Source organism: Sinohyriopsis cumingii, unplaced genomic scaffold, assembly GCF_028554795.1.
Source record: "Sinohyriopsis cumingii isolate HCF-2022 unplaced genomic scaffold, ASM2855479v2 utg000160l, whole genome shotgun sequence".
Taxonomy (NCBI): Eukaryota; Metazoa; Mollusca; class Bivalvia; order Unionida; family Unionidae; genus Sinohyriopsis; species Sinohyriopsis cumingii.
Genome location: NW_028315873.1, coordinates 9654442 through 9669392, shown reverse-complemented (window position 1 = coordinate 9669392; position 14951 = coordinate 9654442). Strand labels below are relative to the sequence as shown.

The 14951-nt window shown below is 33.5% G+C and overlaps 1 protein-coding gene across 11 annotated transcripts in view; it reads right to left on the bottom strand.

Annotated features, from left to right (window-relative positions):
- The window catches only part of LOC149774749 (uncharacterized), a 160948-nt gene that overhangs the window by 124693 nt on the left and 21304 nt on the right, over positions 1–14951 (bottom strand). For 9 of the 11 annotated variants that reach the window (XR_016416740.1, XM_089944865.1, XM_089944871.1 and 6 more), the window contains 2 exons: positions 12505–12646; positions 852–1634 (listed from right to left, as the gene is read on the bottom strand). Coding sequence is in view for 9 of the 11 variants with exons in the window: in XM_089944865.1 (XP_089800991.1) it covers positions 852–1634; positions 12505–12577 (856 nt within the window). In the remaining 2 variants the exon portion in view is untranslated. Of the gene's footprint in view, positions 1–265; positions 828–851; positions 1635–3546; positions 3860–12504; positions 12647–14951 lie in introns of those variants that run through there. The other 2 variants (XM_089944872.1, XM_089944874.1) reach the window with 2 other exon arrangements.

Here is a 14951-nt window from a genome sequence, read left to right as displayed (position 1 = left end):
AGCATTTTCTATTTTAATTATCCACCATATTCGCTCTTCTAAAATGTACATACAATTACAGACTTGTCTTTTCAGTGTGCCATATAAGGTCATTGCATCCTCTGGAACTGTAAACAGATCCTAGTAAATATGGCGCGCATTAAACAATGTATTGTAAAGCATCCAAATATGGTACAGCAAACATTAGACTGGTCCCCTGTTATACTCTCATATCACCGTAACATTGAAGAATTTGATTAAACCTATTTCCATTTCGATTAATCACCTTGTTTTTCTTTCTGTTGTGTTTTTTTTTTTTTCTTTTTTTTTTATCTAGTTGATAAATGTCCGCATAGAATCGCTCAGAATGTCAGAATACGTGGGAATTTTGAACACTACAACTCTATATGGTGACCCGGTCTAAACCGGTTTCAAGGTCGCGTGCCAGGAGATATCAATGAAAGCGCCACCTTCTGGGAGAAAAGTTTATTACTCTAGAATGACAGAGATACGACTGTACTAGCCAGCCGCCATTGTTACAACTTGTAGTAGATATTTAAAATGTTTATATTAAAATTTTGTGATGACAAACAAGGTGCATATCATTTAATAATCAGGACTGAATGGACTTAGTACACGTATATTAGTATTAAATTTTAAATTGACGAATAATATTTTATTTATACTTAAATTCAATAAAGAATCCTAAAAATCATGACTGACGTACGTAGGAATCATGACAATAAAAATTAATTTATTTCATTTTTAATTTATTTGACATCTTTTAAACATGTTTGTCTTATAATAAAGTTAAACCGTATCATTTATAATTCATACATATTGTTTTTAGAGGTAAATGAAATCATTCATACCTGGTTGATGTGAATACTCCAGTCTGTACACTGTTATCACATTACTGTTCCAGCTTGTGGTGTACATAACTCCATGCTGGTCATCATAGAATATTCTATAGGGCTCTGATGACACTGTGTGTATGGTCACTAGTTGACCGCTGTCTGTCAGCTGATGAATGCTGTTAGAGTACAAGTCACACACGTAAATGAAATTCCTCCTATCAACCATTATTGAGTTCGGTTTAAATCCATCATGTTGATACAGAAACTTTGGTGTGTGTGGATTAAAAATATCATATGCATACACACCGGTAGTAGTAGTGTAGTTACGAGTCCGACACGAGATGTAGACAGTGTTGTCTTTTACGGTCAAGTGACTACCACCAAAGCCCCCTTGACAGACCTTGTGAGTTGAGTCTACACGTCCATCTGTAAGGTTTACAACACACCAGTACAACATCCTGTCGTCCGATTTCCAACCGCTGACAACGAGTTTGTCTGAATTCAATTTTGCCACTGAATGACATAAAATAATTCCTGTCCTTACATTTAATGTTTTGACCCGTTTTACGTCATGTATAGATTTCAATGACATGATTATAATCGTACTGTCATACAGACACACAGCAACTTCCGTCTTGCTAATAAGACAGACACCCGTGGGAATGTCCTCCAGTTCGTGTGATGTAAACAGTTTGCCGTCATGGAGTCTGTAAAGACGGAGATTCCTCGCATTCCAGTCTATGACCAGCAACTTGTCTTCTGTCACCACAACGCCATTGTAGTCGGTTTTACGGCCGGCTGCGGATACAAATTAAAGACGTAAGGTAACGGAATACACAAAATATAGACATATATACTTTTAGTAAACAATGTAAAATAAACGTGTAAATATCTATAAACTCATTTCTGACCTAAAACAATAGTCAACTGTCATAAATTTAGCCAACACCACCATTATCGTAATAGTCGTATTATTTGCATTGTTATTACTGTTAGCATAATTGCGATTTCATATTGTTTTGCAACTACAACAACTATTGCTACTACTACTACTACTGAATAATAATAATAATAATAATAATAATAATAATAATAATGTTCGTATCTGCAAGGAATACACTTAATGGATTTTTTCAGTTAATAACTTTAATAAGTCATTACTAAATAGATTGAAATACGTATTGGTTTTGTTTTTACTTTGAGTCAGTAGATAGAGAATATTTCCTTCAAACGAGTGTATAACGGATATCTTTCATAAGGTGGGTGAAAAACTTATTTTCACCAGTGGCGAATCTAAAAATAACAAGTTTTTTGTAAACGAGATGAAATGAATCAGTTATTCATTTGCAGCAGGCAAACATTTATATCTGATGCTCAAACCTATTGGCTTAATTAAGAAAGAAAACCAGTAGTAAATAAACGGTAATAGAGCAAGATATCTGCTACTTCAGTCTGATATAAATATCACATGACAATATGCTTGAATATAAAATAAACTGAAAAAAAAAACATCGGTCAAAGTAAAGTAGGGATAAACAGGTGGCAAGTAACGCATGAGAAGTTGACATCTGATTTATGGCCCAAGTATCAGCACGAAACCCCATGATGAGATAGCCCGGGGTCTATCCCCACCCTAAAAAATCATCCCTTGGGTCATATCATAAAAACTATTGAGAAACCCACCCTATACACATAATACACACTTATTCGGCACGAAAAGACAAATTTACACGTACAACCGGCATTTACAACGATGGCCAATCCCTACTTATAAAGAGACTTCATCCTTGGGTAATTAATTGGGAAATATTCAGAACCTAGCGTTCAAGAAAAAAGAGATTCATGTTTGTAATTATTTCGACCACACAGACCGCCCATACTATAATGGATTTCTTTTGTGTGACCCTGCATGACAACTTGGAAACCATTGAAATCCACACCATATACCTTCAGTATGCATGAAAACTCAAATCAAAATTTGTAACCGAAATGGCCCTTACTCCAGTAGACTTAGCTCTAGGTATTTAACACCTTATAACCACATACAAATTGCATAACGTTACTTGCTGGTTATAAAAGACACATGTAAAGACAAACACAACTATTGTTTGCATATAGATTAGTTCTTATCCACGGGATCGAGATCTACACAATATTAGGTTCAATGTTCAGGCTTTCGGTGAAAACTGGAACAAGCTAAGATTATGACAGATGTTTATCATATACAAATTTCAACCTGTTCATTGTTGTTAGGTAAAATTACCAAATAAAATCATGCACAAAGTATGAAGTAAATTGAAACTATATTTTCTATTTTAAAAAAACCAGGGAAAAATTACATGAAGGATAGAATGTCAGGCGAATGATGAAAAAATTATATGTACAATTTATTTTCAAAAACCCGTAAACTTTTTCTTTCGAAAATATAAAGAATCTGCATTCATTTAGGGCACTAGTTAATGTCAGTGAAAAGAGAAAAGTTAATGAAAACACCCGTTTCCTTCTAAAAATTAATAGAATGGAAATGGGTGTAGCCCATATATTTAATTTTACTGACGGAAACACGCAACCCTAATATTACCCGTGAAACTTAAAACAATAGTTTGTAAAAATAATAATAATAATAATAATAATATTAATCGATAAATATGAAGGATATATCATCCTCCAATATTTGCCAATGATGTTCAGCATTACATGTATATACTACCCTGACTACTTCAAAGAAAAGTCCTGTCTGCATGTAAACTTCTGCACTCTCCATGATTCATGTCGTCTGCTACAAAATCCAGTTACGCGTTCCTCATAGCTCGCGCTTCTTTAACATTGGGCGTCTCTCAGCGCATTAATACATAACCACGTTCATTGGAACCTCAGGGCCATATTGCATCAAGGCTAATAATCAAGAACCCGACTATTTGGCGGTTTAGCCTCGCTCCCAGATGCTCGGTAGTTACCGACGCTCTTTCAAAATGGTGGTCGTCTTTCGTAGCACACTTCGAGCACAGGTTTGTTCATACAATCTCAATAAAAAACAATTAATTTCAATTGTCCATTATTTATATTATAAATTATAAAACTGCACATTTATTTCATGTATAGAATGCTTATGTTGCACAAAGAGCATAAAGTGGTGAGCAGCGTATGTGAATGTTGTCATAGATTTCAAATTTGCTCTCTGTAAGGACGGGTTAGATTCCTATACCCTTTAGACGTTTTTGCATGTATTAAATGCCTTTAGCGTTTTAGTGACTAGGATGAGCGCAGCTACGAAAATATCTTAAAACCAAGTACTCTGTTCTAATAATAACAGGAGTCCATGTGGCTAATTGGTACCTTTTTACAAAGGCTTTTGATTCCGGGGTAAACTAATGTGTACACTCACCAATTAACAGTTAATTGGCGAGTGTACACATTAGTTTACCCCGGAATCACGTGAATGTGCCTTTTTACAAGCCTTACCATTTTTGTACTTTGACTTAGTTAAGTTTTATTCCAAAGAAATTATTCAGTCTTCCCCAAATTAAATCACTTAAAGTATTGTATTATTTATTGAAGTTCACGTGCACATTGTATCAAGTTTAATCATGGGAGACCATGGGAATGGCCCCAGGTGGCTGAGTTACCTACATAGCTCTCCATTACCGATCATTGCCATCTCATCTCTGTCCATTTAGGTGTGAATCTCAGACTTGACTAATATGGGTATGTGAGAAATCGTGAAAGTAGCTTTTGGTTAGTTAGTGGGGTTTACCAGAGTTTACCCAAGTTCTTCCTTCACTAGTTATAATGGTCAACACATATTGTCTATCTTGTACTGAAAAATGGCTTTCGAGCCACAACATCTCATGAAAGAGAAGTTAATAGTCTGTGTATTTTATTTACTGTTTGAGAATGAATTTCCACACATTGTAGCAAAGAAGGACACACTCTGAAGAATATCTCCTCCCCAATCTCCACTCCAAACTGTTCTGAAAATACCTTACATTGTCAGATGCTATGTTTTATATACAATTCAATTGCCAGTTCTAATCAAAACATAGGTACATAATACTTTGATACAAGTTTTTTTTGGTATTATTCTTGGACTAGTTAATAAAATGTTTTCCCCTCTTTTCACAATCCAATTAAAGAAGTTCATTTAACATACTGTCATTTACCATCACCACCCTTCCATTCCAGTAAATATGTAACATGCTTGTTATATGAAGTGATGAAGGGAGATAACTTTTTCCAATACGATACATTGACATGGAGGAATTGAGAAACTGTATATGTACTTTTTGATGATAAATTTGTCTTCACCATCAAATAAAATGATATTTAAACTTGAAATCAACTCAGTACAGAAGTCTTATTAGTACCAATCAGGTTATCAATTAACACTTGTGGAAACCATATGGTCTGTTAGAGAACTTGATTGTTACTAAATATTTTATTACCTAATCAAACAATAAAAAATAATTCACACAATATTTTATCATATATATTAATTGCAGTCATACTTACCATTAAGAAAATAAAAGTAAGCTGAGAGAACCATCTTTGTTGTGGTCATTTTATTGGTGGGATATACATTTTTTACTTTAACTAATAATAGGAACCTCAGAGAAATTTGGCCCTACTAAACCCTTTATATGAAGAAACAAAGAACATTAATTAATGTAGCTATTTCCAAGGAAGCTGTTTTACTCCATCATTTTTCCCAAACCACTGTTCTCATTGGTGATGTTTGGAAGACATTTCATTCTGTTGACATACGTAATTCGCAATGTCTCAATCTGGTATTTATCTCTAGCAATACACAATAGTTACTAATACCACAAAAGCATCAACAGTAATTAATTGTAGGATTGAAATATTTATGTTTCAATGTAATATGTACTAAGCATTACATAAATTGCACTCATAATTTAGGTGTCTACCCAAGGAAGAGTCAAATTGGTTTGGGGCTGTCCATTTTTGATTCTGGCTATAACCTGTAAGCATCCTATTAACAACCATTAAGTCAGACAAAACCAGCCTGGATATTTATATATTTTGAGTGGGTTCAAAGACTTGATTTGTTTCCAGTAACTGACCTTATTTTTAAATTATTTGTATACACTTTATCATTTTTATGTGTTTGGAAAAGCGTTATAAGCAACATTAATAAAAATCATTTCTGGTTGACAAATGGCATTTGATGGGCATATTAACCTTAAAGGAAATAACCTGATTACACTTGCATGCCCTGTTGGTAAATTTTCTTCATTTACCCATTTTTAAACTGTTGAGACTTTGAATTCTTGCACACAACCTTGAAATGAAGATTAAGTCAAAATCATTTGAAGCAGAAAATTGAAATTATTAGGCATATTTATAACATACAGATAATCTGATTAGAAATTGAAGTCATTATAGCTATTCATTTCATTTTTTTTTAAAAATATTATTGGACATTTTTTTTTATACCAAAAACTTGTTTTCCATTTACATGTAATCAATCTATCAACAAAAAATAACAAAATAAAAACCAAAAACAAAAAATAAATTTAATCAAACCAGGCAATATCAGATACTTTAGATATATTCAGTAGGCATTCATATCTGCTTAAGTTCAGGTGACTAATTTCTTGTCATTTAATTTGCACACCTATTTAAAACTTTTAATGAGGTTTATTTCAAGAAAACATGCTTACATGGTTAATCAGCAATCACTTATGTCAGACAAATAACATGTATAAACATATTTTGCTATAATATATGAATGACCTGAATAGGTTTCAATGCCATTCAAATTTGTACACATTTAGTAAAATATTTAAGTTGACTCTTTTGACAGTAACTGTTGGCTCCATTTAAAACCAATTACTTGATACAGGCAAGGTATATATGTTGGTATACATAGGTGGATTAATTCAATAGATTTTATGTTATCATACCAAATTTCACATATTTTACTTTCTAGGAACAAAAATGTTTCCCTTTGGGCTGCAAATTCAGCATATGTATGCTACACTATTTATAACATTCCCTTAACTTCACCTTGGTAAATGTTTCCTTTCCATGTATTAAGTAACAATAAAGCAGAATGACATTAGTATGTGGCTAGCATGGAAATATACTTTTTTGTTCCAAAACAACTTGCTTCGATTTCACCAAATTGTAAGGCTATAATATAATTGCTCTGCTAGATGAATGCATTCTAAAACGTCCCATGATATGGGTCATTTAAAAATCTCTGTTATATATATATATATATATATATATATATATATATATATGCACCCCATGCATTATAAATAATATGGCATTTAAGGTGTTGGTATAAATCAAATTCATATACCAGTACTATTAGTACATAAAATTGTGAACCGCACCTGGTGCAGTAATATGCATATGTAAACATTCTCGCGGAAGTAAAACAGTGTCCTATTAAATCTAGATCAACGATGAATTTCCACACATTAGTCATTAGTGACAAACAAAAACAATGATAAAAAGGGTTAATAATCCCGTTTTCTAAATAAAATTGATATGGTACACAATTTCATCTTTCTATTTTCTGTTACCCCCCACCCTCCACTCTAATGCATAACAGAAAAACTACGCAGTAACCTGGGGTAGGAGAGAAAAAGGTTTTGAGTTAGATGAAAACCATGAAACTGAACTTACACCAAGTATTCTACAAGGATATGGTTCATCATAATGGTATGTATGCACTTTCCTTGGGATTTATCTCAAGTGTTTATATAATCAATGATACAAAGTTACAAAACCTGTCGACATTGTATGGTAAATACCTTGGTTACATGGACCACATACTGTGGTATATTTAATGTCTTGTTGTTGATGTTTCTTAAACCTATTAATTTACATTTGAACAGAGTGCTAATTCATTGTAAAGCACGCCACCCTCACGGGGTAAATAGTTGTAACATCATTAGAGTCTATGATGCGACCTTCCCAGGCAGTACAACTGTTCAATCACTAGGGTCTATGACTATTACTCCACCTTCCCAGGAAATACAACTGTACCATCACTAGAGTATATCCTCCATAGAGAATACAAATGTACCATCACTAGGGTCTATGACTATGACTCCTAAACTAAAGCTTGCAGTAACTTCTTGTGCCCCTGTGACTGGTCAAGGTTTGAACAGAGTGCTGTTACATTGTAATATGCTTCCCCCTCTTTACAGGGAATACAAGTGCACCATCATTATGGTCTACATTTCTGGTGCCATGCTTGTCTATATGTTGGTGATAGCTGCATCTCATTAAGGTAGACCAAAGTCTAAAGTTGGAGACATCTATAAAAACAAGTTAATAATGTGGACTTCCTTTTCTTAATATTTGATTATTTAACCTTTCCATTTTTGTTGCTTTATCTTACAGATCATTTTTCTATCTAGGTATGAAATTAAATGTTTAAGTCTTCAACTTGAAATCAGCATCACAATAATTCATGAAAATAACTTTTAATAACTTGCACAATTAAAACTGTTCATTTTATATCACTGAACTTTGGATATAGAGGAACCTTAGTGAATGGATCCATCAAGTGGAACACATATCATCATGTTTAGAATAGGTCACATAACAACATTGTTTGCACAATTGCTGGTACTTTTATTAATATCGGTTTTCACATATGTGTCACTCAAATTAATTATACTGAAACTTAATGTATGAAACTGAAAGAAGGCAATTTTATCTGTGCCAATGGCTTACAGGAGCCAAAAGATATTTTTCAGGGATTTTTTGTGTGTATTAGATTTTATTTTCACTGTCAAATCGTATTCCTATATATTAGATCAATATTTTTAGGTATAGGCCAAAAGGTCGTATTTAAACCTAGCGACAGTAATACTGACTTTTTTTTACTGATATATCATTTTGCAAATGAACTGTATCAAAGCAATATAATTTACTGTATACAATAAAAGAAAATATGCAAAGCTTCCATTGTTTTTCCTTTAATTTATTTCTGTCCAAATGATTGTTAACATTATACATGTCCCTTCGTAAAAAGCAACACGTATATTCGTTGTTTACAGATTGCGTAGGGGTGGTGGTAGATATATAAAACAAACGAAAATTACTGTTACGTAAAACATTTTGCGTCCTGCAATAAAAAATAGGTTAAATATAGCACTTTAACCGTGTGAACTACCTATTGTCAATAAATAAATAGAACCGTTTTTATTTTGTAACATCCCGAATGCAATTGTTGTGTTCCAGAGCTTCACGCCAATTTTTAACACATTCCTTAGTAAAACAGTCTCCAATAATTTTATTTCGTTTGCATCAGGGCATAGAAATTGCGTGATCATCTACGCATCGTCCATTTTGTTTACATTAGATACAGTGTTCGTGACCATGTGTTAGGAAAGGTTAAGGCTGACCAGTGCTCCTACCAGTTGTTAAAGTACGACATGGATCCAGTCAACCTGTTGGTTCATTGTGACGTCATCAGGATATAGTGACGTATGGCCTTCAACCGTTTAACACAGTCAGACTTGTGTTCCATCGCCGCAAGAAAATAATTACGCGCTGATTCAACCGAAGAATTTTGAAAAATCTTACCATTCTGCATCATAATCACTATAGGCACCATATGCAATCCCAACTAAGTGTGCTGCATTTTTCAAAGGGTGTGATTTTCTCCATTGGCGTTTTACTGCATAATTCATAGTACCTCTGTACTGTGATAAGTGTACTCAATGGAACTGAATGCCAGGTCAATGGGGTGATCAAGTGTGACGTACTAGACTGGATTCTAAACTTTAACAAGAACAATAAACTGGAACTTTAGATTTACGGGTTGGGTATGGACATAACTGAGGAGGAACGTTTTTAAGAAATGTTATCATCATCCTCGTCATTGTCATCATTGTCAAATTATTCATCAAAATAATCGTCACAAGTATAACAGTATCTACATCATTGCCACCAAATTTGTATAATCATTATCATTGTTAATATGGTCACGTACGATGATCGTTAATTCTGTTATTTCTGTAATGTTGTTGTTGTTGTTAATCTTATCCTTCCTGTGTTTTCTTTATGTTCGAGGGGTGGGGATGGGGCCTTTCAACGGCTAACCGAGCTTTTTGTGTTATGCAGTTTTAAAGTGTTTCAGGGACGTTTTTTGACAAAATACATTATTTGTGCACCATTGTTTCAAGTATAAAAATAAAAAAATTGTGCGAAAAGCAATGTTCCATTTCTCTTTCTTCATTATAATCATATTTGTTTGCCACCAGAAAATGATATTGTGTAGCAAATTAAAGGTCAGTGAACTTACTGTTTTCAAAACCATCTGCACGTTTGGTCAGATATTTAGTTTAGTATGATTTTGTGTTTTTACACACAGCAACACAAGTAGCTTATTTAATGCTCAAACAATTGGGTTAAAGTGACTTCGCAAAGATTGATTTTCGTTTCCGTCTGTCCGTCATTCCCCTGTTCTTGTATCCTGAATTGTTCCACTGATTAAGAGAGAATTATCATATTGGGTATCATGTTTCAAGAGGATGAGTATATAACAGGGAAAGTGTCGGATATTGAATTTCCGAGAAAGGGGGGGGGATGGGGGTGGAGAGTGCGTGTAGGTAATCGGAATGCTATCAACAGTGACAGATGTAATACGGAGACAAATGTAGTAAAGTCTCTTTTCCAAGAACATGATATCAGTCATATTATGATTGAAGGTGGCCGGGTATTTCCCTATTCTAAAAATAAATCCGTAAGTATAGTCATTCCCATAGCCTTCACGCGAAAGAAGGGGTTACCCAGATTCTTTTCTTAAACGTACGAAATATTCTGAAGAAATATGTTTGTGAAACGTGAAAGATTTTCTTACGCTTCAAACTTAAGACCATTTGTGAGTACACCTGTGTTAGTTTGTGAAATAGAGGAGGACGGCCTAATCTATCTGGCTACAGAATTTTCTATAATTTACCATCTCGGTTCTGAAATTAGGTTCCTTTTACCAATTTTTCATTTCCATGAGAATGTAGTTTTTCCTTATTTTTATTTCAGAAATAAAATATTGAAATTTTCCGGATAATTATTAAGATTTGTGGTATGCACGACTTTGCTAATAACTGGAGAAGTTTTAAAGTTGTATGCAGTAGACCTTTTTAATAAAAGAACTGTGTGAAAATTGATTTGGGTTTTGTAGAGTGTCTTATTTTACATGTATCAGTATTTCTTATTTTTCTCGTAGGGAGCCTGATTTTTTCCTCTACTCAGTGATATATATATATATATATATATATATATATATATATATATATATATATATATATATAGTAATTTATTTATGCATGTTGCAGTTTATCTACCATTGATCTCGTACACTTGAACTTGTTTTTTTAGTTACTTTCGCTTTCCAAGAGAATACTTGAGGCCACAAAATAAACTTTGATATAAGTGAAGAATAAATAAATAAATTCAAGATTTTCTTTTATTTAATTCCTAGTTTTAGACTTTAAAGAATATGATGCTGGTAACATAAGTTTATAATCTAAATTTTCTTGTTTAAATGCAGTTGATTTTGTTTATTATATCAATTAATCGAAGTTATGATATATTATTTTACGATATCAAAAAATGATTGTATGACATTTAGTTAAATGTATAATATCACACATTGAAAATATTTCTGATAACCCAAACGTGAATATGTGTTCTCGTAAATTGATTTATATCATAAATTGTATATATAATATTTTCAAAAGGTATTTTAAATTCATCAACATTTTTTGTATCAAATATTTTCGCTAATATTCATAGGTGAACTTTCTTAACTATGATTAACCTGGCAATGATATGTACACTGATTTATTTTCTAACATATAACCATATATATTAAGAGCACAGTCACGATTTACTTTGATTTAAAGGTGCCAAGCACAATCATTTACAATTTGATAATTAATGGATTGTCCATTGAAGCTCCGTGGAGAATGCAATTCCCAAAATATATTCATCTCACATCTTTGTCCTCAGCCAGCACCACACATGATATTAAGCATGGACACGGAACGAATATGTACAATCATTGATCATTGATTTTTGTTGAAAATGTTACACTGCATTTACTAGACCTAAATACTATTCTTCATTTTACATTTAGAAGATCAAAAAATGAATGGAAAAAATATACATATTATAATAATGACTCATTACAATATTGTGAAAATTCAAATATTTTTTTTTGGGGGGGGGGTTGACGAAAATAGTTTACGAGTTAACATAAAAACAACAGTGTGAGTATTAAGTGATAATGTGTATTTGTTTACAAGTTTCGATGGGATAAGCGTGTGGTCAAAGATAAATGTGCTACAATATAACATTCAGGAGAATAAAATGTTGGTTTATCAATTTTAAACCAAAAATATATCAAACAATATTGTAGAAAACATGAACATTTATATAGTACATCAAGTGATGGCAACATTGAAATAAGCTGCGTCAAACCTGATAATAAAATTGATACAATTTTTCGGTATAAAAAGGAATAAATTACGTTCATGTGCAGGTTAATAGACATAATTGACATTATACTGGTGAATTTCAAAGGATACTTCTAAATGCTACTTTTCTGTGTTTAACGATTAGGGTGGATCGTGTTATCAGTGTCCAAGTTGTTATATTCTATTTATCTATCACATACCTGTCGTTTCTAGTTCCAGAGTCCTATCTTCGACCAACCTGCAAGCAGCATATTGTGACATTGATGCGGCCATCGTGACGTTTTAATTTACTGTGAATCTAGGTGAAATAAATTGTCAACCTAACACACTGCTAGGACTCGGCTGCAAAAGAAAGGGAACGAGCTTCAAGCCAAAATCCATTATATAACAACTATTTAATTTAGAAATACTTATTGAGATATCACCTTGTGTATAAAAGAACAACGTCTTAAGAATCAATTAAATATCTACTGCTTAAAACTAAGTCTAGACTATATGCATGTGCGCATTGAAACACCATGTATTATTGGTGTGCAACCAAAGTGAGAAGGCCACTGAATTAATAATCTCCAGCATGAATGACTATTTAACTCTAAGTGGATTCTACGCACAGGTCACTGAATTAATAATATCCAGCGCGAATCGTTAAGTAGATATAAGATATGAATTGTTTTCGAGTCTGTACACTTCCACCCTATAAGACAGAATTATTATGATGTGAACGCGATGAAGAGACTGTATTATGATGTAGCATCCGACATCATCTTGGACAATTTGAGCAGGTTAACAGCACTTGAGTTCAATTTATCTATGGGTTCAGTTCCTCTGATATTTCCTTGCCCCAGCTGGAGTCCTTTGACATATCCTATCCCGTGTTTGGTAATATTAGTTTTTACAGTTATTATGGAGTGTGCCAACCATAGTAATTTGCCAAAATTTAGATCCAACATGGGATGGGATCTACTTCGTAAGTCAAGGTTCAGATATGTTAGCCTATCTACACCTTGGCGGATCAATCAGATATTTCATTGCTTCGAGTCTGTTGACTTCAATGGATGCGATAACAAGCCACCGCATCCAGTTAAAATGAAGTTTTTCAAATCTGAATACTGTTCCTCCATTATCAAGACAAGGGATGCACACTACTGGAATGGATTCTGGTATTTAGTCAGCCGTTCGATATTAAAACCGACAAAGTATCCATTTGAAGTCAGCTGCCTACACCATCTGCTGCCGCCGCTTTTACACGCTACTGGTGAGTTGGTATTGCATATTAAGGGAAGAAACTCGCAATGCTAATAGATGGTATAACGGTACCAATTGCGCAAGTCCAGGTGGGTGGAGCTTAGGGGTAGGGAACATTGCATTCATAAATAAAGAACAACACTTGCTGTGATTGGTGCATTATGTAAGAGTTGTACTTTCTGTTAGGCTTTTAAAAAGTTAAGCCTCTTGGCAGCATGTGAGATTATTTATGTTAATTCCTATCTAGATCATATTTTATATTTTTTTATATTTTTTTTTTTAAATGTGGTACACTTGGCTGAAAATGTGACTGTTGTGAGTAGATAACGCTTACCCCTGCCTAGTTCCAGCAGAGCTATCTCTCTTAAATTCATTGGAGTACCTGGTTTTGTCCTTGTCAAATTGACAGTCTGACATTGTTCTCTATGACAGTGTGTGACATGTATATTGAGGTAGGCTACTAAGTATACTTATTTCACAAAACATTAGCATTGAGGTGTATAGAAAAACAATTGGGACCGTGACACCAGATGTCTTTATCATGTATATTGCAGTGCACTTAAATATTTAATATATCCGCCTAGGTGTAGATCTGCTAAAATATCGGAAATTTGGTTTCCGAAGATGGGGGTGACAGCGGTCAGAGGAAACTAAATTTATATACAAACGACAAGCCTACAAAGAGATTATGATGTATGTACATTTTCATACACAATCTTCTCTCATACCCGGGGCATTATTTATGAATAATGACAGCAAGCCGTTGTATATCTTCAGCTGCTTCTAGTCGCCAGATGTCGTGCCTGAAAGTCACTCGAAACTGTACCATAGTACTGCCGATGAAATATGTCGTACACGATAGTGACGACTAGAAACTGTACCACATTGCTATCATTGAAATGTGTCGCACACGATAGTCACTAGAAACTGTACCATATTGTCGCCAATGAAATCTGTCGTATACGATAGTGACTAGAAGCTGTACCACATTGCTATCATTGAAATGTGTTGTACACGACAGTCACTAGGAACTGTACCACATTGTCACCAATGAAATCTGTCGTACACGATATTCACTAGAAACTCTACCACACTGCTGGGAATGAAATGTGTCGTGCGTCAGAATTTCAATTCAGTTCGTATATTTGAAAACAATAACCATTATAATTTAAGAAAAACTTCTAGTTAAACACACACGTAATGAATGTAATGGATCATAGTTTTTATTGCTTAGTTATTTATGTATTTCTTGTATCTATTGTAATACCAATTAATAGTATCTAGCGATTTCAAACTAGAAGAAATGTATAAAACTACCTATCCATACTCTGTTATTTATGTATTTCTTTATCTATTGTAATACAAATTATTAGTAGCTAGCGATTTCAAACTAGAAGAAATG